The 25,956-nt window shown below is 43.2% G+C and overlaps 1 protein-coding gene across 3 annotated transcripts in view; it reads left to right on the top strand.

Annotated features, from left to right (window-relative positions):
- Positions 1-25,956, top strand: part of DET1 (DET1 partner of COP1 E3 ubiquitin ligase) — a 114,179-nt gene that overhangs the window by 24,874 nt on the left and 63,349 nt on the right. For all 3 annotated transcript variants that reach the window (XM_086958121.1, XM_086958122.1, XM_086958120.1), the window contains exons 2-3: positions 311-1,418; positions 16,996-17,186. In XM_086958121.1, coding sequence (XP_086814247.1) covers positions 333-1,418; positions 16,996-17,186 — 1,277 coding nt within the window. In that variant the 5' untranslated portion in view covers positions 311-332. The remainder of the gene's footprint in view (positions 1-310; positions 1,419-16,995; positions 17,187-25,956) is intronic.

Below are 25,956 nucleotides of genomic sequence, written 5' to 3'. Positions count from 1 at the left end.
CGTTCTTAACCACTATATGTTTGTGATTTTCTGATACCTGATTGATTTCGTTACAGTTTATGTTTATAGTTTTTTTTCTCTGCAAAGGTACGTAAGTGTGGATTCAGATTTGTGTCCACAGGTTCAGGTTTTTCTAAAGAGACCTTTAAGTCTCACTTAGCTAGCTTCTGGTCTAGGCAATTGAAGCAGATATTACTGGTCTAGATGCAAGTGTTTGTTTTCTGTCTATTTGCTCATTATTAGATAGTGTTTACTTGTTTACCTCTTAAACGATGTTTTTTAAAACTTTTTTTTGTTTACTTATTTTTAGTGAGAAGATGAAGTGATGATTTATGATGGATCATGACGCTCCTACTCTCAGACCTCGTAGAATCCAGAACCAAAATGTCATCCACCGCCTTGAGCGAAGGCGAATCAGCTCAGGTAAACCTGGAACTCACTGGCATCAAGTCCGCATATTCCACCAAAATGTGTTTCCCAACTTCACTGTAGTCAATGTGGAGAAACCACCATGTTTTTTGCGAAAGTTTTCTCCGGATGGACGCTACTTCATTGCATTTTCTTCAGATCAGACCTCCTTGGAAATCTATGAATATCAAGGTTGCCAAGCAGCAGAGGATCTCTTGCATGGTTATGATGGTGACATTTTGGCCAATGGAAATGATCAAAGATCGGTCAATATACGTGGACGGTTATTTGAGAGGTTTTTTGTTCTTCTTCACATTACTAACGTAGCGTCGAACGGTGAGCATCTGAACCGAGAGTGCAGTTTGTTTACAGATGACTGTCGCTATGTAATCGTAGGGTCAGCTGCTTATCTTCCTGAAGAGCCTCACCCTCCTTTCTTTGAAGTCTACCGTAATAGCGAATCTGTGACTCCCAATCCAAGATCACCCTTGGAAGATTACTCTCTGCACATAATAGACCTTCACACAGGCAGACTTTGTGATACCAGGACGTTCAAGTGTGACAAAGTCATCCTTTCTCACAACCAAGGTCTTTACCTTTATAAAAATATTTTGGCTATTCTGTCAGTCCAGCAACAGACCATTCATGTGTTTCAGGTTACTGCTGAAGGCACATTCATTGATGTCCGGACGATAGGTCGGTTTTGTTATGAAGATGACTTGCTCACGCTGTCGGCAGTCTATCCTGAGGTACAGCGAGATAGCCAGACTGGGATGGCTAATTCCTATAAAGAGCCTTTCATAAATTCATTGAAGCACAGACTTCTTGTCTACCTCTGGAAGAGGGCAGAACAGGATGGGAGTGCTATTGCAAAGAGGAGGTTCTTTCAGTATTTTGACCAACTCAGGCAGTTACGCATGTGGAAGATGCAGCTTCTGGATGAAAGCCATCTTTTTATCAAGTATACTAGTGAGGATGTGGTGACACTGAGGGTGACCGACCCCTCACAGGTAAAGTGTGATTTTGAAAACAGTTATAAAATCAACACATGCTGGCACTGGCATCCTTTCGATATATGGGAATGTGAAACGCAGAGCTATTTGAAATTGCAGAATTATTTCGTCTTGTATTGTTGAGATGCTGTGTGGTTGCTTTGTCTCAGTGGCATGGATAAAACATTTGCAATGACATCTGGAACACCGTCCTCCTTTTACTCATTTTGGCTTTGTTCATAGTTTAAGTGAAAATAGTAGTCTTCAGTATGTGAATGTTTATACAAAGCTGCCACGATTACTGTATATTCTGTTTTTATTTTACAACCGTCCAGGTTTATGATGGCATTGCTGCTGCCTTAAGTGTGCATCACTGACACAGGTAGCAAATTTATATGGTTCCATACCTTTAGAGAAGTAACGAACAACTGGTACAATTCTTGTCAATTTATGAATAAACAAAGTAGACCAACACATTAACTGACAATTTAATTAAAGTCATTGTCAAGAGTTGTACTAGTCCACGGTTAACGATTGCACTCATTTTTCAAGAACAGATACAGAAAACAGTTCTATGTGGTTGTATTCTGGTCCTATGAGTTAGTTAAAATAAGACGGGTGTGCTAGCAGAAAATTGATTTGGTGGGTGGAGTGAGTAAGGAAGAAAAATCATGCGTGTAATTAAGTGATTTCGAAATAATGAACATGTGACCAGTTGGTACCTTTGCAAAACAGATTGGTTACACGATATTTCAAGGTGGTTGAAAAACATAATTTACTGTGAGTGACGAATTGAAAAAGAAATAGCAGAATCATGATTGATAAGAAGAGGGTAAAGGTGCAAGATAACGAGGGATAGCTGGAATTACCACTGCCATTCTTTTCTCCTTTAGCTTAAATCTTGCATTATATGTCCAATTCATATACATCTTCTCAAATGTTCAGTTTGTATTTGTTAGGGCTTCCATACTACAGGTACTAAAGCTCTTATCTTGGACTTGTAAGCATTAGATCATTTTAACGTCTTACCTACCTGAACTTACCAGGGTTAATTTATATATGTTTGGTTTCTTGCTCTGGAGAGGTTTCACAATTATTGTATTGTAATTGCATTTATATAACGCTTACTACCCCTGTCAAGGCGCTTTTTGGGGAGGGGGTCCAGAAGGGATCCCGCCTATCAGGAGGAAGGGAACAACTTTGTGGTGAGACAAAGGCCCAAGGGGTACACTCTCACTGACAGGGCCGGACTGGGAACCAAAACCGGCCCCGGCAAAGTGCTCGGCCAGCCTCCCAAGGGAAGGTCTGAGCTCTTTGCCGGCGCCGGTTTTCGGACGATTTTGTTGCAGGGCCGATTTTGCAGCTACGCTGCATAACCGGCCCTGTAACAAAAACGGCCCCCAGGGGCCCAAAACCGCCCCCACCCTTGCGGCGCACCGGGGGATTGCCCGGTGCCCGCAACGGCCAGTCCGGCCCTGCTCACTGAACAAGTAATACTAAAAACAGAGTATCCCTTGTACTACAAGAGAAATATCCTAACCCCTATGGGGGCTCTGTTAGTGTTTATGTTGTAAAGTTGAATCTACTACCGTAAAGAAGACTCGAGGCGGAAGTAAATAGTAGTAGTCTTTATTCTGTCACACATTCTCCAAGACTGCCAGGTGGCTGTCAACATTCTACAGCAGACTCCAGTGGAACATACCATCAGGGAGGGGAAGGGGGGGGGGCGGGAATGTACCACTGCGAATATACAAATTAGTGTGAGCAGATTTCAACACCTTTCCCAATGACAAGTATAACTATACATTTAGTATAAGCAGATTATAACACACCTCCCTTCGCTAATGAAGGGTCAAAGAGGAAGGAAGGAAGGAAGGAAGGAAGGAAGGAAGGAAGGAAGGAAGGAAGGAAGGAACTGGAACATCCACAGATGTCAACCAAAAGAAACACCTGATACAACGGGGGAGCAGGAGGAAGGAAAGAGAGCTGTCCAGACTGGATGCCAGAAAGGATAGAAAAGTAAAGATAGAGGACAGATGCAACAAGTTAAAACCATCATGAATGTAACAGAGAACAAGCAACAAAAGGGCGATCAGGATTTCACCTTCAATATACTCCTGTTATGCAGGCATAAACTTTTAATAGTTTCCTCAAATGTACCTTTAGCATGGCTTACACAACTGACGGGTTCTTCTGGAGGGTAAATCTCCAAAATACTCTAGCAGTGTATTAATAGAGAGGCCCTACTGATAGCTTCTCTATGAGGGGATGGAGCATCCTCGTCGCCAGTGTTGTAAAGTTGAATCTACTACCGTAAAGAAGACTCGAGGCGGAAGTAAGTAGTAGTAGTCTTTATTCTGTCACCCACTCTCCAAGACTGCAAGAAGCCAACATTCTACAGCAGACTTCAGTGGAACGTACCATCAGGGAGGGGAAAGGGGGGGGCGGGAATGTACCACTGTGAATATACAAATTGGTGTGAGCAGATTTCAACAAATTTCCCAATGACCAGTATAAATATACATTTAGTATAAGCAGATTATAACAGTTTATTAAGCAGGGGGAAATTATTTTTTATTATGACCCTCACACAATTGTAGTAATAAAAAAAAGAAATACCTCACTCAGTCCAAGGTATCCCTTGCCATTTTATGATTGCTTGCTTTATGTACAGGCAGTAAATTGTGAATGTACTCCTCACTGGGTAATTGTATTGCTTTTACGTCCTGAATAAAGCTCTGGACCAAATAGGCTGCAACATGTCGGAGAATATTTTAGGGCCTTAGGACCATTATATCATAAACACCCCATTATATAATTTTCAGACCGCGAATAAAGGGATACCTTGGTTTGGGTGAGGTGTTTTATTATCTCCCCAATCAAACTAGTATTCAAAGAGCTCCCTGGAACTTCATTAAACAGTCTTCGGTTCCCATTGTGAAATAGGATTTTTCTCTTGTAGATCAAGGGATACTGTAGTTGTTTGTTGAGGTTTCACATTTGCCTGAGTCTTGGCTGTGAACCCTGCCATATGCGTTCTTATCCACAAGTGGGATAATTTAGTGCAGCATTCCAGGAAGTAACAAATCTCAAAGAACACCCAATGTTCTGTTTTTTAAGGATACAGTGTCTTAAGAAAAGACTTGGCGAGGATCCAAATTGGGATCTTGTTTATAAAAAAAAAAATCAGGCTGGTTATTTCTTTACTGCCCATTCTTTATTTTTTTCTTTTATTGCCCAAATAGCCAACATCTATTGATTTTGAATTAAACAGGAAATGTATATTTCACTGACCTCCAGAGTGAGCAAATAAGTGCTACCACTAGTTCAAATTAAGATTCTTCTTCTTTTTTAATTTAAGCTAACAAGAATACTTTTAGAGCTTTTTCAGAATAGTTTGAATTTGAATGGATTTCATTCCCTCATGTAGAGAATGCCACAAAGTGCTTTTCACTGTTCAGTCCAAAAATGCACCAGGAATTGATGTGAATTGGAGTGCTTTGTTACCTGATATATAATTTCTTCTATATAGTACAATGGAATTCGATCCTAACTCTGATTCCACATGATCTGTAAGTCCTCATACTGCCAGAGAACAAGTTTTATTTTAACATGTAAAAGACTTTCGCACACTTCAAATCTTACTCGAGATTGTACTGTAGTCTCTCTTTTTTGGCTGGTAAGCTGGTCCTTTACACAGTGATGCACAGTTGAATCAGTCTTGAAACATTATTTCAACCCAGCTTCTCTTCTTGCGGAGACTGGCTGATGTTTGGGTTAAGAGCTGTAGAGCATCATTTCAGGAAGTGTTGTTGCAAGCACACCCCTCGCACTGAAGCAATTCCAAAGCACTTTGTAAATATCAAATAAACTTAAAGTGAATGCATCACTCTGGTGAGGTCTTTAAGATGAAGACTTGCTGAATTACAGAAGAAAAGTATCCCTGAGTTGTGTTGTTTCCGTCTCCCTACTGTTGATTAAGTCTCAACACCATGCATTTACTAGTGTGACAAAATTTGTCTTTAGAGACCTGACCCCCATTGGCTGTTTGCTTTTAATGGCAGTTAAAGTGTCTCTACTCCGGCCAAAAACATGCCGACAAAACGTTCTGATACAGCATGGCTAGAAATCTTTTAACAATTAAACACAATTGAAGAGCAAATGATATCCCTCAATTTTCTCACAATCCTCAATAAAAGTATACATAGGTGATTGCAAACCCAATCTCTGCATTTTGGAGGGATTTCCGAAGCCAATCCCTACCTCCTTATAACTTTTAAACTGTCAATCGTTGGTACGTCCATTTTAGTGCACAAATGAATCTTTGGTTGAGTGTTGGATGATATTAAAAAATCAGTTCATCGGGCCCCTAATAGTTATTTTGGCAGTTGATGGCAACCATTACTAATAAATACTTCTACATTCCTTTTGTTTCGGCTTTCCTGTGAAGTCCCCAAAAAACGATCTTATCTTCTTTTGAATGTCACCTCAATAACTTGTCAGCCCGGTTTGTCAACAAGTGAATTAACACCAACCAGTTTGGAGGCAAACCTCTACTCTTCTACCGGTATTGATTTTTTTTTTCTGAAGTCGTGTCTGTCAGTTCTGGGTGCCTAGGTCTTGTCTAAAACTCAACACTACACTGACTCCAACCCAAAAATGCTGAACTGACTGTATTGAACCTCCTAGTATTTATTTCTGAGTGAAGCAAAAAGAAAAAACCCATGCAACTTAATGGCAACTCCTTTTTTTTTTTTTTTTTTTTTGCACGCTCCTGCACTAGCTCCCAAAAATATTTTTTTCTGCCCAACTGTTGAAGACCTGTTTTTTTGCTACCTGGACATTGGGAATGCTGAACTCTGCTCCACACTCTAACCTGGCACTCATGAAAATTCTCTAGGTGCAGCGTGTAGAGGCGACAATCAACCTGTGTAGTTTGACAAATTCAACTAGTTATATATCATTTTAGCCAGCTGCACCTTTCGTTCTGGGACTTGTTGTTCCCATTAGAGTTGCGGGCTCCCAAATGCCAGCAGGCATAGTGATGTTGAATAAATAGCCTTGCTATTCTTTGACGTAATGTAACATGTATGTATTAAAAAAAATCGATCTTTGCGAACATTTCTTAATTTTGCCACTTTTCGTGATTTGCAATAATTTCTGTTGGCTCATATCCAAACAACCCTAGGCTATAGTTATTACTTCTTGTGATATTGTTAACAGTTCGAATATTCTTACACGTATATCTCCGAGCCAGTACTGGTAGGTAGAGTGTTTTTGAGTGAACTAGATTTATAACCCAAATTGTTCCAAATATAGGTTCCGTCCAAAGTTGGAGAAATCGTTATAATGTGTAAACTGTAACGTATGTCCGATGCCTCTGTTATCGGAATGGTTGAGTGGTTATTGTGAGTTTAGAACGTTTCTTCAGTGATTTCAGAAACCTGCAAAGATTGTTTTTTTTTTTTTGGGAGAGGGGTGTGGGGGGGGGGGGGGTGACTTTATCACGCACCTGTTACTGGTGTTTCTCAGATGAGTATCATTCGTTTTCACAGTAGTTCTGTTTTCTGTCCGCAGTAGTTATTTTCCGCACTGCCATAATTAGGGTGCCTGAAATAAAACATTTTTTGTGTGTGCAGCATTTTATATTCTCTCTTGCACTTCCAGACTCTACCAAATGTAAACATTCATGTGATGTTTTGATCTAGTCGATCTTTGATTTCCGCCATCACCACTGCACTTGCCTGGTTTAATTAATTATCACAAATGAACAGCAGATTGCAAGTGTACTTGTACTATCTATTCTTTGTGGTATAAATGTTTAACATCAGTCGTGTTGATTTAAATCTTCAGATAAGCTGTTCATCTTGCATTCTCTTTCGAGACATGAGATATGAGGCAAAGAACACGTGTAGAGAGTGAGGTTTGTTACAAAATTAATATATACCTCCCAGAACTTTGGGGGACAAATTCATTTCTTTGGAAAAGAAAAAGTGTAAACTAATGCTCTATCCAACAAAGTAGCACACAAGGTTTCTAGAGACTACATTTCTGAGGTTTATTTTATTAGTGTGCTCAGAATTAATTACATGTTGCATTTATTGCTTTATCCGCCATGGCAACCCAATGAATTTCGACACAAACTTTAGTTGTATGTGTGCAAGGACTGGGTTTGTTCTTGCTATTGGAAATGACTAACAACCCTAAATTACGTATTTTTCAGATACGTCTTGATTCAGAAATTCCGCTTGTATATTATTCTTTTAAAAACAAGCATATGCAATGCAATAGGTCTCACATTTACTCGAGTTTGAGCTATTGGCATTGTAAATGACAATGACATTTATTGATGTTTTGGTGTTTAAACCATAAATAAAAGGCATTGTCATTTACAATGTCAATTACTTAAACTCTCGCAAATGCGAGACCTATTGCATTCCAAATGCTTGAAAGCATTTCTGAGTTGCCCCCTTATGCCTTTCATGGCCCCTGAAGGGCTCCCGTTTGCTACGAGTTACATAAAGTAGCAGGTGGTAACAACTGTGCAGGAAAGACGCTCCTGCAGTAAGAGAAATTCATTAAATAAAATAATGCTTACAGACTAAAGCAGACCTACTGTGCAACAACCAAAGTAAAAGGGCCAGTCCTCATCGGATGTTGCAAATGAACACAAGGTGGTACTAAGAAGGGATTAAAATGCCTAATAAATCATAAGCCAGTATTTATGAAGGACTATGACACAAGCCAATGACCAATATGGGCGGAGCTTCAAGTACATACTCCAATAAAGCATGGCTTGCAGAGCTGCACATGCGCTGACCAGGCTCTACCTAAAATCAAAAGGAATATTTATTTACCTCTTTGTTTTTTGTTACCCTTTGACCATTGAATATTCCCAAAGCATATTTGTGTGTCAGTGGCAGCTTGTAGTGACATCTTATGACTAAAGATGGATTTATGCCAACTACTGCCTTTGTTAAGTCTTCATTTTGAGCTCCAAGGTGCCCGCTGGCAGGCCCGCACTCAAACAGCGGTAATGGTAAAATGGAACTGCACCCAAAGGGACATTGACATGAACTAAATTACCCATAATTCATCGTTCGATGCTCATTCGAGCCGCCCATCTGAGGGCAGTTAAATTATCAATTAGAGGGAGTGTCTAAAGAATGCTTTCCCCAGGTTGAGCCTCTGAAGACGAGCAACACAGTTCAGGAACGCGGCTTCCATCCTTGACAGGGGAGCTGCAGCTGCCGGCGCACACAGGGGTCCTTTACCCGTTGAATTAATTACTGCTGTTTAAGTGCGCGCTGGCCAGCGAGCAACTTGGACCTTCAAAATATATATATATATATATATATTTATTTAAACTTGAAGGTTACAAAGTCATTAAAGTTAGGCTCAGATTGGGGGCGTAGCTTAGCTTAGTCACGCAGCAAGATGGCTGCTCAATAGAGTGGTTCGGCTGGCTGAAAACATAATCCAGCGTAATCCTTCTTCATTGGCCGCCTAATCTGCGACTCGCCACTTTTCAGCTCACACCGGGTGTTGCGGCTCCCGCTTTGCTGTGGACCCCTGGGACGCGGGCGAAACCTGCTGCTGATGGCAGAGGCCGTGGCCTAGGTTGACGTGGTTGTCGCCAAGACTGTGTGGCGGCTTGGCCGTAATAGTCCAGTTTGAGCTGGGGGCTGATTGAAGAGAGTAAAGCCCAGCTGCTACCGGAGCTGAGGGGCGTGGGCTTGGTAGCCATCCCCCTCAGCCATCTCCCCCCTGCTACGAAGACCCTTTGACTGCTGCTGGGTGCCTCGGGCTGCACTTGTATCATTTGGAGGAGCGGTGCGCGCTGGCCACCCCGGGCCTTCTGTGTGGTGCCAGCTGTCAGTGGAGCCTGGTCCCGGATTGGAGTAAGCCCTCACGTATTGTGTTGCAGTGACGGGGGGCCCCAGGTGCACTTCCATCGGTCTCGACTGGGGCCCTTCCTTACTCCCAGGTCGAGCTAGTGAGAGCAGGATGGAAACTATCTGGGTGGGGCCTGCTCAGTCCGGGTTGCTTGCTGGTTACTGGCCCCTTCACGCCTGTCCCCACAGCCTTTGCCCAGCCAACGGCCCCAACAAGTGAAGGACACCAGCCCATGTTGCTGCAGGCGTAGACGGAGAGGGCCTACTCGTACTCTCCGGTGCCAGCTATACCTCCAGGGCGTGGTGGGGTCTGGAACTGTGCTGCCCGGTCGGCTCTGCGAGGTGAGTCCCCTTCCTGACACAGGCCCAATCAGTCACTTCGGAACAGTCTACAATCTCTCACAAGGGTCCACACATTTCTCTGCCTTGCCCCAGCAGAAGTCCCTGCACTGTGGAGAGAAAAACAGAGACTTGGTAAGCCATAAGGGACACTGGGGCCTCCCGGGTTTCCCTGCTACTGCATCTGAATTTATTGAACCATTGGATAGAACTTGAATCTCTTGGCTGAGTTGAAATCTGCACTGCCGCTGTGCATTGCTTGTACCTGTGGCTTCAGTGGGCAAGATGGACAAACACGATACCAGCCAATCTCAACTTCCATTCGAAACTAAAAAGATCGCATGCCAGACAGAAATGGATCAGCCATGGGAGATAATCACTGCCCCTTCTGCGGAGTTTATTAGTGGCAATGACTATCTCAAAGAAATCCTTGTTGATTTGAAAACTATCCTACGGACCATTGATGCTAAACTAGATCTCGTGGCCAGCCACCTTGACCGGATGGAAGAATGTGTCGACAAGCATAATGACTGTCTAGATCCGTTCCCTTTTGTCTAGGCTGCCCCTAGTTCTGACCCTCTCCAGGGAAGGCGGCAAAACGCGATGTGATTTCAGGTTATCTGCACTTTACCATTGCAGTCCAGGCCTCCGCAGAGAATTCAGGTATCGGGTATCTGAGCACTTTACATGAGCACCAGTTGCATTACATAAGGACACATTAATTTTTGTTACGCCCAGGGAGATTAAGTGATTTGTCCAGATTCACAGGATGTTTAGCGTTGTTGCTGAGACTCGAACCAGGATCCCCAGATTTAAGGTCGACCGCCCTAGCCGTTAAGCCACATCTTCCCCTCATTCTATCTTAAAGCTATACGACCTATCTGAGTAGACCGCATGCATCGTTTATAACTAGACTCCCCCTTTACTGAGGAGTAGGTCTTACAAGTAATTGATAGTCTTCCAAACGACAAGGTACCCGGCCTAGATAGGCTCACTGCATCTTTCTACAAAGAATACACCACTCTGCTGACATTGCATCTATTATCCTTGTTCCAAGCCTCCCTGGAGGCTAAAGAATTACCACAGTCGGGCCATGAAGCCGTCATAGTTACAATACTTAAACCGAGAAAAACCTGCACACCGATGCACCTCTATGGGCCACTATGTATGACAAAAGTGTACAATAAAATATTGGCCAAACTCATTGCTAACCGTCTTCTCCCTTCTCCTTCCAGATCTAGTTTGGCCAGATCAGCCAAACAACATCCGTACATTATTTGCGGTCATGAATAGTGTGGAGCCCTCTGTAGAATGGCCTTTCATTTGTGCTCTTCTCCGATGCCTCAGGCTGAGCCCTCAATTTGCGAGTCTCATTCACCTGCTGTACACCTCCCCATTGGCATTTACACCCCCTCCTGCCTTATGCTACCAGCACTACAAGATGAAGTCAAAAGCGCACAGATGGAACCGGTTTACATTGCTGATCTGTACCCTGATGGACAGTTCCTCTCCCCTCCTGCCACCATGGACAACCCCTGCCCACCTGCAATGGATATTCTGCTATACCATCAAATTCGCACCACATGCTGTGCGTGAAATGCTTCTTTCCCTGATTCTCCGCATACTCTGCATGCACTCAAACATATCATCACAAATGCTTCGCATCGGAAGCCTATCACATGCCTCTATACTGTCATGCAAGAAAAGGCTCCCATATGCACCTCTTCCGCCCCTGGTCTGTTTGCTAGTGTACGTTGAAGACCTACCACCGGCGCCTAAGACCTATGCTCCTACTCCTAGCTAAACGCCAACTAGCCAAACATTGGGGGAAAAAAACTGTCCCAGAGTCGTGCTTTGGGTGCAGGATGCACTTTTTTTAGCCTCTGTTTCTCTGTCCCCTCTTGACAGATTGCCCCGAAACTTTCAATGCACCTGGGCATTTGTTTTGGAAAAGTTCGTAATGATTCTTCAACCGGCTCCAAAGATTTGGGGAAGCCAAAAAATTATTTTTCTATGGAAGCATGGTTCTTACTATAACTACATAATGATTATATATCTATCTATCTATCTATAGAGTTAGGTAATAGTTCTGCCCACAGTTACCCAATAAATTGAGGGGCAGGTGGCGCAATAAAAACGATTGTGGGAATTGTTGGCATAAAGATTGGGTGGACATCTTCATCTTGAAAAAAGACCCCTCCTTTATCATAAAACCTTCGGATGAAGGAGTTAATATAGTCTTAATGGACTTGGAATTGTATTTGCAGGAGGCAATTGAACAATATGACCCACTACCAACGGCTCTCAGGAAATCCCCTGAAGGAGATGGAAAAATAATTCCACATGAAGCTTCAAGTGTGGGACTACAAACGTTTATTGGAATGGGAGTAATTCATTAAAAACTGAACATAACAAAATAGCCACCTTCTATTTTTTTTTTTTACCAAAAATTCATAAGAGTATAGAAGTTCCACCTGGTAGGACAATGGTGAGCTTGATAGGCTGACTAATGGAAAATGGTGCACGATTCCAAGACCTGTTTTTACAATCTTATGTCACATCTTTACCTTCATACTTAAGGGACTCGACTGACTTCCTGCAAAAGTTGGATGAAATACCATGGAGAACTGAGTACGTCATGCTGACTCTATGTGGTTTCCCTCTATACATCGATCAGACACCTGAGATTTCAGACTCTTGAGAAGCCTTTTAGAAAACTTCTCAAAACATGGATTTTCAATCTTCCCGACGATTGGACTAAAGCCTCCATCTAGCCTCCCCCCCACCACTCTAAGACCTGGCTTCAAGGACTTTTCAGCGCCATGATGCTCCTTCCGGAGTGAACGCCGCACTCTATAAATACCCCTCCAAATATCCAAATAAGGATGGTATCGAGGCTATAAAATATTTTATAAGAGATAGGCCAATCGAGCATTTGGAACACACCCGAAAGGTGATAGACATGTTGGAATATGGACTGACACATAACGTTCTATCTCCAGCTAAAGGGCACGGCCATGGGCACCTCCTTCGCCCCCACCTATGCGAAGTTGTTCATGGAGTGGTGGGAGAAGGAGGTGCCATGGAAAAAGAGGATAACAACTTTTACATGGATATGGTTGTGCTCTGGTATCATTTTATAGACTTATTTATTTTGTTGGATGGGGAGATAACAGAACTGGAGGAGTTCATTTTGAGATTGAACAACAATGAGCCCAACATCAAATTTACTGCATGTGTTAGTAAGACACAATGCAAGTGTTAGGACGTAAATTTGGATGTTCAAGATGGAGATCTGGTCACAATCATCCATACTAAAGTCACACCCACTAATTCAATCTTACATGCCAATAGCAGACATCCTGTAGCACTAAAATTGAATATTCCATACAGCCAACTGCTACGAGCGAAAAGAATCTGCTCAACAGAAGAACAATTGGAAAAAGAAATAAAAGGATGGACAAAGATTCATCTAATGGGGTTACCCGAGAAGTGTACTACAGGATGCTAGTGAAAGAATCAGAAAGAAGACACACACACAGTTACTCTATCAAACAAATAGGTAAAGAAGGAAAAGACAAAAAGAAAACTTAAAAGAAAAGACTCCTTTTGGAGTACAATTCAGCAAATCCTACGATTTTGAGAATTTTAAAGAAAAAACTGAACCTATTGCAAAAAGAGGATCTCCTCAAAGATGTGGTGTACCAAAACCCAGAATAACTTAAAAAAAAAAGTAATTGGGAGACATCTTGACAAGGAGCCCTTTGGAAGTAACCAGAGAAAACAATTAGCTAACCAGCAATATAAAAGGTTTCACAAAATGTAGTTCCTGCAGAGCGTGGCAGTTTGTGATCAATCCGAAAACAATTGTAACATTGGATGGGTAAAGAACAATACAAGGAAGAATCCCTTGTGAGACAGAATTCATATATTATGCACTTAAATGTAGCTGCAATAAATATTACATGGGCAGCACTGAATATTACAACATATAAAGACTATCAAAAATTTAGACTTGAGCTAGCCAATGGCTAATCATTTTGCGAATGTGCATGGTTGCTCCCTGAAAGGTTTCGTTTACTTTGGAATAAAACACATACCAAAAAATTGTAGAGGAGGGACCAGGGAGCAGGAATTGAGAAGAGCAGAATTTAAATTAATAATCATGATGGGCACAGAGATTCCAGCAGGACATAACACAAATGTGGAATTACATGTACATCTTTAGCCATTGAAGTTAGCACCTACAAGGAAGAACAAAATAAAGAGAATAAAAAAAAGAACATTCTACCATTTGTGAAATGATGGAACCCAGAGATGATTACAACATACTGCTCATGGGACATAGAATACGAAAGGGTTGTGAGGACTGGCGCACATGACGACTGGGTGGGGGATGTCACGACAGAGCCTGAACAGCACCTCACTATACAATACCTTCATGTCATGGGCAGGGGAAGGCATCTGGTCAAATGGTTTGCTGCATCCTTGAGAGCGCGCACAGAAATAAGCCTGGAAGCATTGCGGGGTAAATGGGAGCGGGACCTGGGGCGAGCACTAGCAGATACGGAGTGGGAGAAACTCCTCAAGAGTCCAGTGCGGATCCCCCGTAACATGCACTTCCACCAAATACAGGTCTAAATAATTCATAGGGCCTACCTCACTCCAGCTTCAATTAACATATACTTCCACAGAGCGGATGCGTCCTGTCCCAGGTGTGGCAAAGTGGATGCTTATCTACTCCATATTCTGTGGAGCTGCACAGGGCTGGGTACTTACTAGGGGGACATCAGCTGGCTCCTTGCGCAGTGTACTGGACGCGTCATACTCTGAAAATTGGCCTGAATTTCTCTTACACCTTTTTAAGAGGCCCCCAAAGGATAAGGCGTCGTCCACATTTCTGGATCTGGGGATGGTAGTGGCAACGCGCCTCCTCACTAAGAGGTGGAAGTCTCGGGACCCACCTAGTGTGCAGGCTTGGACCCTGTCCCTTCAGGCATGGGCTCGGGCAGAATGGACTGCTATACAACGTAAGGAAACAGTAGGACTCCGCAAGGAGCCAGCGGCAGAATGCTGGGAGCACATGCTAAAGCCCTGCAGTCGGCAGGGAATATTGTAGATGGGGGAGTGGCAGAAGATTAGCTGGGGTCCTTGGCAGTTGGGGATGACGCATAGCGGAAACTGCACCTGACTCCTAGATTGGTGCTGCGCACGGTGCTGGGGGAATGGTGGGGGTTGGTGACATGTGGGGGCGGGAGAGACTCTTTCTGGTGGGAGGCTGGGGCAGGATGGGGGATAACACCTACTGTATGTTTATGAACATGTCGCAGTTTGCTTGTTTTAAATTAAGAAAATTAGGAGTTTTACTGTTTTGATATATGAATCATTTCTGTACACGGGGCTGGGTCGCACAGGCTCTTTTAGATTAAAGATGCACTCTAGCACGTGCGCTAACACTGGGAACACTTATACACTGCATTACAGTGCCTAAGGGACAAAATATGCTCTATGTGACAGAAGAGTGGTCATACCCTCAGAGATGTACTGTAGGGAAATTAACGTGTAGTGTAATGTCTATAAATGCAAATGCCAATAAACCGATTTGACAAAAAAAATAAAAAGGGTGAGAAATAGGGTAGTGCATTGGAAAGAGGTTTGAGATAGGTCCGAGTTTAGGTAGAGTGTATATTGAGAGAGGTACAGGGTGAAAAATAGGGTAGTGCAATGGATATGCTGAATTAGAGGAAAAGTAATAAATATATAGATCCATAAGTACATGGAAGGTGTATAGACAATAAAGGGAGCATGTATATGTACATTTGTTTCTCAGAACTAATGAATATCTAAATGGGTTTTTTTTGGGCATAATTATTCTGCATGTTTATACAAAGCAATACACATATATAGGTACATATCTATAGTACAAATAAATGCTTATATTCAGAGGGATGTGCTGTATATTTCTGCTTGCATATGGTGCCTATGTTGGTGGGAGCCAATTCTCAAGTAGTTTTTAGAAGATAAGGTGGTTATCTGTGGATCTTATGTTGGCGAGGTAACGAATTCCATAGTGTTTGATACAATACTTCATTGAGTGCTTTGGTTTGTTAAATCATGTGCTCCAATATTAACACAGCGAAAGTAAAAGAAAATGCAGTGCTTACAGATGAATGGGTGCATCGTGTGTGGGGGGATGTGGTGAAGTAGATGCAGGGAAGCATGTGCAGGGAGGGAAAGAGGGTGTGAAGGAGGAACGAGATGAAGTGTGAAATATGCTAAGGATTTATTTTTCACAAATATGCTGGGAAAAAGAATTGAATGTCTCACAGAGAAGATTCATATGCATGTGGCGTGAAGGGAAGAAAGGAGTAATTGCTATACTCTCAAGACCTTTTTACTTTCTGTATACCTCCGTAATGAGTACTTTTGGATGTAATAACAGAACAGTCAGAAAGAGGCAACCGAAAACTGGTCAGGTGGCAGGTTGTGTGAAAAACAAGATTTTTACGTTTTAAGCCACAGTCTTAATGAACTGGGCCGCACATAGTCACATCTTCCTAAGGATGCATAGACTCACATTCACTGCTTTCCTCCCACTTAAAACTCTGTATGACGCTTCCTTTACCCCAGGTTGCTTCTCTGAATGACCACACAAAAAAGTGCAGGCATGGCTGAAAGTGTCCCGCTGTCAAACTTTGGAAAGTATGCATAGTTCAATGAAGCGATCCTTGATCCGGCTCAGTAACAGTTGCTGTATCCCGGTGGATCACCCTCATTTCTAGCTCTCGCTACACAAGTTTTCTGGGTGGTTTTATATAGCTCAAACTCGACCTGAAGGTATTGGAGCGTTTTACATGAGCACTAGTTACTTACATTATAGAAGGACACTTTTATTAGCCCGAGACTAGAACCTAATTCCCCAATTTCAAAGTTGGCAGCTCTGGCTGTACATAGTTGCAATTCACTCGTTCATCTCGAAGGCCCGGACTGAATGGGTGGTACTAACGTCAGCACACCGACAATGTTGTCTTAGGGCACTGATGACATTGCGCAGGATCGTGAGCAGAGCATTCCATTGTGACCTCCTCATCGAATTGGGAGTGCTATGGAGAAAAGTTTCTGTGTGATGTTGTGGAAGGGGTAATTAAGAAGGTGAGGAATCCATTAGCAGATACTGTATCCTCCGGAAAAAGTGTTACCAAAGGTAAGTAACTTGTTCTTCAACAAGGTGCAAAAGTTATGTCTCCATCAGTAGTTTATTTTTTTCGCTTTTATATAGATTGGCTAGGGGATCTTAAAATGTGCAGTTCAAGCTGATTCTTCTGGTGGTGGAGTAACGCATAATTTATATCTTTTTTTAGCCTTCATTCTTTGTGGTGTACAACATGGTTACAACAGAGGTTATTGCTGTATTTGAGAATACTTCTGATGAGCTGCTTGAACTTTTTGAGAACTTCTGCGATCTATTTAGGAATGCCACGCTACACAGTGAGGCTGTACAGTTCCCATGCTCTGCCTCCAGCAACAATTTTGCCAGACAAATTCAAAGGCGGTAAGTAATTCACACACCTGATCTTTCTGTTCTTGGATCTGAAACGGGCCATATGGTGAATGATTTGACAATCGGTGCGGAGCCAATGTAGACATGATCAATTAAAAGAATATACTGACACGTATGTTGCTGTTTGTTAGAGTTGCAGAACTCTGACGTTTGAACATATAGTAGAATAATTTTATTTGCATGTCATTGCATTTAATGTCTCTTCTGCAGACAGCTTTAGCTTTTAGCAAACAGACCTATTGCATCCATTATTCGCTTAGGTTGGGGTATATGTCCTCCTTTTGCTGTTGATTTGAGGGCCTGGCTTTCTTGTGTAGTACAGTGGTCTGCTCCCAATTTTCTCCTTACTCGTGTTTGTCCCTCTCAAGGAGCATTTCGGTTTCACTATTTTATTGTAAGACGGATGTCCCCGACTTGCATTGCATTGTATGAGGGACTATTTTCTCTCCCTCTCTCCCTGTTTCTCTCCCGGTTGGTCTCCCACTCTTCGAACCCCTCTCTTTCTGTATAAATATTTATCCTTCAGTTCTCTGCTTGCCGTCCAGCCTCTTCGCTGCTTTATCAGCGTACGGCCATTTTGCATGCATAGTAGCCATCATTAATTTTTTTAATTAAAAAAATAAGAAAAAAACATTTAAAGATAGCAATACAGCCCACAAATTGTGGTAATCTTTGTATGATTGTTTTGAAACAAATAGAAAACCTTTCCATGATGTCATTCAGAGCTACGTCTGCTACGGTGGCTCTTTGGGTTAAGATGTATGGGGGCAAGAAATGGCAAAGCCAGTAGGTTTCATATGCGAGACCTATTAGCTTTGCTATTGTTTGTTAGCATTGCCTTCCAATAATACAAGGTCTTGCACTCTGTAAAGGAAAAGATTCACCTTTTGTGGCTTGTTTTTAAAGGTAAACCGTATTATTATTTTTTTGTTGCTCTTTATAGTGAAATAATGCTAATTGTCTTACAACTGTGCCCTTTCTCTCAACCGTTCGGATTCTTGTGCCATCCCCTGATGCTTCCAGAGACAATGCGTAATACCTGCAGATGAACAGCATGTCTTGCTCATACCGTTTAAATTGACTCAGATAGTTTCCTGTTCATCTGTCTGTAACAATCTTTGAGGAAAAGAACTGCTTTTCTGGTCAATGTTTTCTTTGTACCTCTTTAGTGGGATAGTGTATGCTACAAATTATGGTTTCATGGATCAAAAATGTCCAAACATCAAGTTGGTTTTGCACTCAATTAACTGCTGTAGGTTTTAACACGCAGATAGAAATCAGACCTCTTAAGATCCACTTTAAGTGGATAAGAGATACTCTGAATGGTTCCACTTGAGACTCACTTTCATTCAGAAATGCTTGAGATCTGAGGTTGGGCTGTCCATGTCTACTACGTTCCAAGTGAGCAACCCAGCCTATGAATGGTTACAGGACTTATCCTACACTCGTACCACCCTTTTCCTCCCTCTCACTTAGATCCTCCAGATGCTAACCCTGCTTTTTCATTGGGTCAGAGTAACAGTAGCAAAAGCAATTTGAAAATAGTTGAGTGGTTTGGATTCGAATTGCTTCCCTAAGTCTCTGTTTGAAGATGTTTGCAGGACTCTAGGTGGGACACATGGCAGGTGTCATGGTACTGCCACATTGAGTAAGTGGTTAGTCGCTACACTAGATGTTCCCAAATCCAGTTCTATTAAACCTGATCAGTTAATGCTTGTGCAATCCGCACAAGGCATAGCATTCCGCAGACCATTTACTTTGGAACGCCACACTACCATCAAAGCTTGAGATTTCTACATATGACCTAAACCCTGAGAAAGTCAATGGCTTATACCTACAGTGGTGAAACACCTGTTGGTAGGTGTGTATGTATGTGAAGATTATATATATATGTCTATATTACTTGCACAATGGCAGTTGTCCCTGTGTAGTTAGTTAGTTCAGAGTTTCCATAGGAAGAGAGTCTTTTGTCTTCCTAATAACTTTGGGTTATTTGACGAATCACCGCAGAACTTTCCAAACAAATGTTCCTCCCTTAACTCCTCCCTGGAATGTTTTGGGGTGAACCATCAAGTGTAGAATGAGAAATCTGGGTAGTCTCAAAACATGTTTTCCCATGTAAATTCCCATAGAAAGTTTGGGAAGCGATACAGAAAACACAACTCAACATAATTACAATTTTGGCAGAAAGGTAGATCTTTACTCGGAAAATGTGCTTTTTTAATGATTTGGTGTAAATTTGTAAAGTTGTTTTTGAGAAATTAAGGTTAACAAAAATTGAGAGATCTGGACAGTTGGTTCTACGGGAGATCTGTAGAACTGCAAATTTAACACAAAAGAAAAACATTCTAATTGACCAAGAAGGCTACTTTTCCATCTGTCCGTTATGTGCCATTGGTCGCAACATGAAGAGAAATGTTGCAGACTCCATTACCAGACAGAGAGACTCTGTGGAGCAGTGTCACAAACCTGGACTGTGGGAAGAGGGGATGTGGAGATTGTATATCTTGCATGTTCGTCTTGCTTTTGCTTTGTAGTGATTATCTGCTTTCTATAGCAGCTCCGCGTATGTTTTCAACTGCCAGACATTCAAAAAGAGTACTTTTTTGAAGTACCTCTTGAAAAATACCGACTGCAGGTTTTAGAAGTAACAACCTGAGCAGACACTCTCTTCTACCTCTCTGAAAGGTAAATGCCTGCAGAAGGGACTTGTTTGTGGTCTCTGGTTAATTCTCCTGCTCCTCCTCTTTATGGGACTGTTCTTACATGTTCTCTCCAGGAGATGCCATTATATTTCAATCCTAAAAATTATTTTAGAAAAAACAAAAAAAGCCAAGAGACATTGCACATGGTGCGAATCTTCTCCTGTGCTACTCCCTGATTACAGAAAAGGGTGGGAACTTATTGGGAATACATCAAACTGATGACATAAGCCAATGAGATAGTGTTCCACTCTGATTCACGGTACGCATTACCTTTTGTAGATAAAGCAATAGCGCAGCACTTCAAAGCACAGAAATGTCACTAAAACCTTCAAGAGACCTTTTTATTTGGGCCTGTTCGGAAACCTCTTGGCTAAACATTGAGTAAAACTACCCTTTAATTGTAAAGACAGCTTTTTTTAGGTCTCGCGCCTGCTGTCGCAGAGCGAGTCTATTGTAATTGTTTCAGTCCTTTTTGCTTTCAAGGACTAGGCAGAGCGGGCACGAGGCTATTACGCGCACGCAGCCTGCCGGAATCGGATCCGGTCGTGCGCATGAACACGCCCGCAGCGGCAGCAGCGTTAGGACAGGCTTTCCTCGGAGTCTGTGTAGGGCGGTACTCCGAGCGGACACGAGGCTATTACGCGCACGCAGCCTGCCGGAATCGGATCAGGTCGCGCGCATGAACACGCCCGCAGTGGCAGCAGCGTTAGGACAGGCTTTCCTCGTAGTCCGTGTAGGGCGGGACTCCGCCGCCAGGCCCCGCCCCCGGTGCAGCGCCCGCCCGGGGAAGAGGACGAACAACAGACTCCAGAGCGGGCGGACCAGCAAATAGCGGACCACGAGGGCTGGGGACACCTGCAGGCTGACAGCTGCTTCACCACACCCGCGGCCAAAACAAGGAGCCGACCTCTGCCGGAGCCCAGAGAGGAGACCGCAGCCACCCGAGGTCTCAGCTGCCCAGAGACTGCTAGGTGAGGTGTTACGCGCACTCAGCCTGCGGAATCGGATCAGGTCGCGCGCATGAACACGCGCTCCGATTCCGGCAGGCTCTTCACAACACACATACAGCCCAACACCCCCGCCGCGCATACACACACATACAGAACCCCCCCCCCCCGCCGAGCATACACACACGCACACACAGAACCCCCGGCGCTTACACACACACATCTCCTACCTCATCTCAGCGTGTCTTCTCGCTCCCTTGCCCCCGCTCCTCTGGTGCGCTCGCCGGCTCCTCTGTGGTGCAGTTCCGTGCTTGTTTAATTCTGTAACTGTAATTTCCCTTTAAATTGATTCAAGGTTTCTGAGCGCATCAAACATTACTCCTTATGCGTCGCTTAGACAGAGTGGGAGATGTGGGTAGACGGCTCGAGCTGCCACCCTCAGAACATGGGAAACTCAAGTTTGAATCCTGGCCTCCGTGCTACACTGAACCTGGTGCAATTCTGGATAATTCACTTAATGTCTCTGTGTTTAAATGTGTGTAAAATGTATTTGTCTTATCCCAACTTGATGTACATGATCTAGATCGTCTCCCAACCCTCGTCTAATGTACAGCACTCTGTTACTACACAGCTTGGTAAAAACCATACATACGTATGGAAATACATACTTTCATACGGAAATACATGACAGCAGACATATCGTTCAAAAAACAGTTTCAATTATTATTACAGTTGTCAGAACTTTCACACAGAAAAAATGGCCGTCCTTTGTATTCCAGCTTTTAAAACACCACTTCTCTGGAGGTAGTGAGTTGCTCCCCGAGTGGTTAGTGGTGCTAATTGACTTTACTATTGCACCCTACACTAATGCCTCGTTCATGTGATCCGCTTTAGCTACCCATGATGCAGGCGATTCTCCCATACTTCCAAACCGACCATCAAGTGAATGTGACTAGAATGCTGGTGAAGCCACCCCAGGATTACTGCAATAGAATCTATATCAGCTCACCAAAAAATACTGATGGGCTGCTGATACTCCAGGCCTAGCCAAGCAGCATACACAAGCCCATGTGAAACTTGCAGTGAAAGCGCTCTAATGGCTTCTTGTGGAATTCGGGATCAAGATCAGAACTCTATGAACCAGATCTCCCAATGAGCTTTCAAGTACCAGAAGTATAGAGAGAGAGACCCGTAGGAGGTCGGACCCCAAGAGTCTAAAGCGCCTAAATGGAAGAACACAATGACCTTCAGTTCGTAGCACTGCTGAAAATTGAGCTATTAAGACTAGATCTTGATGGAGATCATGCTAAAACTAGTGTGGCACTTGAAGCCTGCCGGATGCAGGCGTCGGCTTACATTCAATTTGTGTCTGAAGTGGCCAGCCAGTGACAATCAAAGCTTCACATAACTCTGACATAACAAGCATTGGCAAAGCTAATGTGGTGTATTGGCTTTGCTATGTTTTTCAGCAGTGCTGCATAGCATTCCCGATGCTGTGCAGCTTGACACAAGAATTAGAAAAAAGCCTTTTGTTATGTCTGGCCACATCATTTTGGAATAGTGCACACCACACATGCCTACAAAATGATGTGGCTCCTTTTTAGGTCGAGTCTGGGCAGCGCATGCGCTGCTCTGCGAAGCATGTTGTACTCAGGTATGGACTTGAAGCTCTGCCCACTCCCAGCCCATATTTTTCTTTGGCTTGTGTCATAGGCCACTGTAAACTGTGGCTTTTCATTGATTAACATTCTTAGTATTCCCTCCTAAGTACTGCCTTGTCTCATTTTGCCACCTCCCATGAGGACACCCCCTGTTACGTGTGTTGTTACTCGGTATGCTTTAACTACAGCCTCCGAGCGCTATTTTCACAAATCGCTTTGTCGTGCCTGCTGATGAAGGCAGAACATGCTCTCTCCTAACGATTTAAAAAAATATATATTTATAGCTGGGGCATCGAATGCATTTAGAATGTATTAGGTCTCGAATTTGCAAGAGTTTAAACTGTTGGCATTGCAAATGCCAATGTCTTTTATTTATCGGTTATAAAAACAACACATAAATAAAAGGCATTGTCATTTACAATACCAATAGCTCAAACTCTTGTAACTGCGAGAACTATTGCATTGCAAATGCTTGTTATTTTCGTTCTCACTCCTGTGGGACCGGGACCTGGAACTGAAAGTAAACTCACTTTGGATCCTGCGGGACAAGCTCATAAGCTATCGGTCCCATGAGATTATGGGAACCTGCTCTATTTGGGGGCCACAGGCAGGGTCATCGGCCGCCTGCAGGTTCTTCAAAATGCGGCAGCGCGGCTGATCCTTAGACTCCCTAGGAGGTCATCCGCCAAGCCAGCCTTACGGGCCCTCCACTGGCTCCCCATTGAGAGGAGAGTGGAGTTTAAGGCCCTTGCCACTTGTCATCGTATCTTGAACGGCAAAGCACCTCTTCCGCTCCAGAGCCTAGTATCCCATTATGAGCCTGCACGCAGTCTTCGGTCCTCGCAGACCGGGCTGCTAAAAGTCCCAAGAATATTCAAAGCTCGTATGGGAGGTAGATCCTTTAGATACCTTGCTCCCAAGCGCTGGAAAAATCTTCCGCTGGAACTTCGGCTTGAACCCTCCGAAGTCCAGTTTAGGAAAAAACTTAAAACGCACCTTTTCAGCAGATAGCTTGGTTGGGAGGAGGGGGGACAGTCACTCCACTTGTCATAGCGCGGGGACACGCCAGTGGCGTAACCAGGCGCTTAATAAATGTCCATTAATAATAATAATAATAGTACAGCAGTACAAATGAGAGGTTAAAAAAAAATAAACAACTTGAATGGCCTCTCTGGAGGCACTGCTAAAAAAATAAAGCCCTTCCTCCTTTAAAAAAATACTCAAATGATTTTGCTCACCACCGTGATTGCATTGTTGTTTAACAGAGACAGTTTGCAGGAATACAATCTGAAGCTATCATGGCCCCAGACAAAACTGGATACAAGCAAACACTATGTGCATAATCCAACACACCTATGCAGGTTACAGCATCTAAAGATTATGTAATTGTGCTTCCACTCACTTCTACAGCACCACAAGAAGAAAGACCAGTGAAGAAATCCCTGGTGTGACAGTTTTTTGTTTGTTTTACCTTACAGCTAGCAAAACAAGCATTTGCAATGCAATAGGTCTCGCAATTGCAAGATTTTGAGCTATTGGCATTGTAAATGACAATGCCTTTCATTTATGTGTTTAAAAACCTCGAATAATAAAAGGCATTGTCCTTTTCAATAACAATAGGTCAAAGTTTCCAAAATGCGAGACCTATTGCATTGCAAACACAATGCTTGTTGTTTAAAAGCACCCCATGCTTTGCTTTCACGTTATATAAGTAAACGCAGAAGAAGCACCAGTGTTTACCGGTCGAGAGACTTACTGCTCAAAGCTGTGGCGGCGCTCATGTTGATAATATGAAAGGGTGTGCTGGTCTGTAGTATAAACTTATTGCTGCAGCGCGGTGCAAGTATTGATAACATTAAAGCGGGCGCTGTGCAGCAGCATAAAGTTTCATTAAGTTTGGCAGTACTGCTTCCGTGCGAGTTGTTGTAACAAATTTCTTTATTTATTAATTTCTTTGGGAGAAAATAGCATTTTTAGTTATTAATGTTTCTTGTAGGCACAGCAAACCTATCAGAAAAACATAGTCGGAGTGCTACCCCCAAATGTGTTAGAAAGACCACACGTTGATACCTCAGCGCCAGAAACCGTACCGCCCAAATCCATACTGTGTTCTTTACCTTCAATAATAACCCTCTGAAGGGAAGAAGGTTGCCTTTCACTAACTGCAATTCCTCACACGAAAAAAATAAAGGTGGGCGCTGCCTTGGTTTGACTAAAAAGAGAAACAAGCATTTGCATAACGTAAGGAAAGGCATTTTCATTTAGAATGTCAATAGCTGAATCCTTCTAGACCTATTGCATTGCAAATGCTTGTTTTTCCTAGCCATCTTGCAGGGTGCAGTACTAAATGTGGCCAAAAGAGGTCTTAGGGGATACGATAAATCCACTGTATTCATTATGCATTGCATGCAATTGAGGCAACATCAAAATAACCTATCACAAACCAACCTGGTTTTGCAAGGGGGGTCCCATGACTTTTTGGCCCGGAGCTCGGCAGCCACCTAGGGAAACCTACCAAACCCACACATCTCAAAAAACTAGACACCCGTGGGATTCCAGGGAGGTATGGCTTGCGTGGATCCCTCAACGTTTTCTTATCCAGAATCCCCAGCAAACCTGAAATTTAGCTGAAATCACTTTTTTCCCACATTTTTGTGTGGGAAAGTTGTTGCATCACCGGGCTGGATGGGAGGAATTTTGTGTCAGCCCAGTGATGCCACAAATTCCCCACAAAAATGTGTGAAAAAAGTGATTCTTTTCATCTAAATTTCAGATTTGCAGGGGATTCTGGGTAACAAAACCATGGGAGATCCACGCAAGCCATACCTCCCTAGAATCCCCCGGGTGTCTAGTTTTCAGAAATGTGTGGGTTTGGTAGGCTACCTTAGGTGGCCGCCGAGCCCCGGGCCAAAATGTCATGGAACGCCCTTGCAAAACCAGGTTCTTTTGTGATAGGCAATTTTGATGACTCCTCAATACGTTTTGGGCCATTGCCTGTCGCGGGCACTTGGGCCTCCCCCACAAGTGAGGCACCATTTTTATCGAGAAACCTAGGGGTATGCTGGGTGGTAGGAAAGTTGGGTCGGCCCAGTGATGCATTAACTTTTTTTCAGCTAAATTTCAGGTTTGCAGGGGATTCTGGGTAGGAAACGTTGGGGTATCCACGCAAGCCATACCTGCCTGGAATCCCCCTGGTGTCTAGATTTCAGAAATGTTAGGGTTTGGTAGGTTTCCCTAGATGGCTGCCGAGGCCAAAAACCCAGGTGACCCCCGTGCAAAACCAGGTTGGTTTGTGATCAGTGTTAGAAGTGGGCGGGAACGGAAGGGCACGGCGTGCCCCTACTTCTAAAAATTATGCTTGTCCATTCCCCTACTTCTTGGTTTTGAAAGACCGTACCGGGACTGTAGGAAGAGCCATATTTTAAAATGACACCATTTTTTCCCCATG

This window comes from Lissotriton vulgaris, chromosome 2_1, assembly GCF_964263255.1.
Source record: "Lissotriton vulgaris chromosome 2_1, aLisVul1.2, whole genome shotgun sequence".
NCBI lineage: Eukaryota > Metazoa > Chordata > Amphibia > Caudata > Salamandridae > Lissotriton > Lissotriton vulgaris.
Note: the sequence above shows the minus strand (reverse complement) of the source record. Positions and strands in the feature narration are given on the sequence as shown.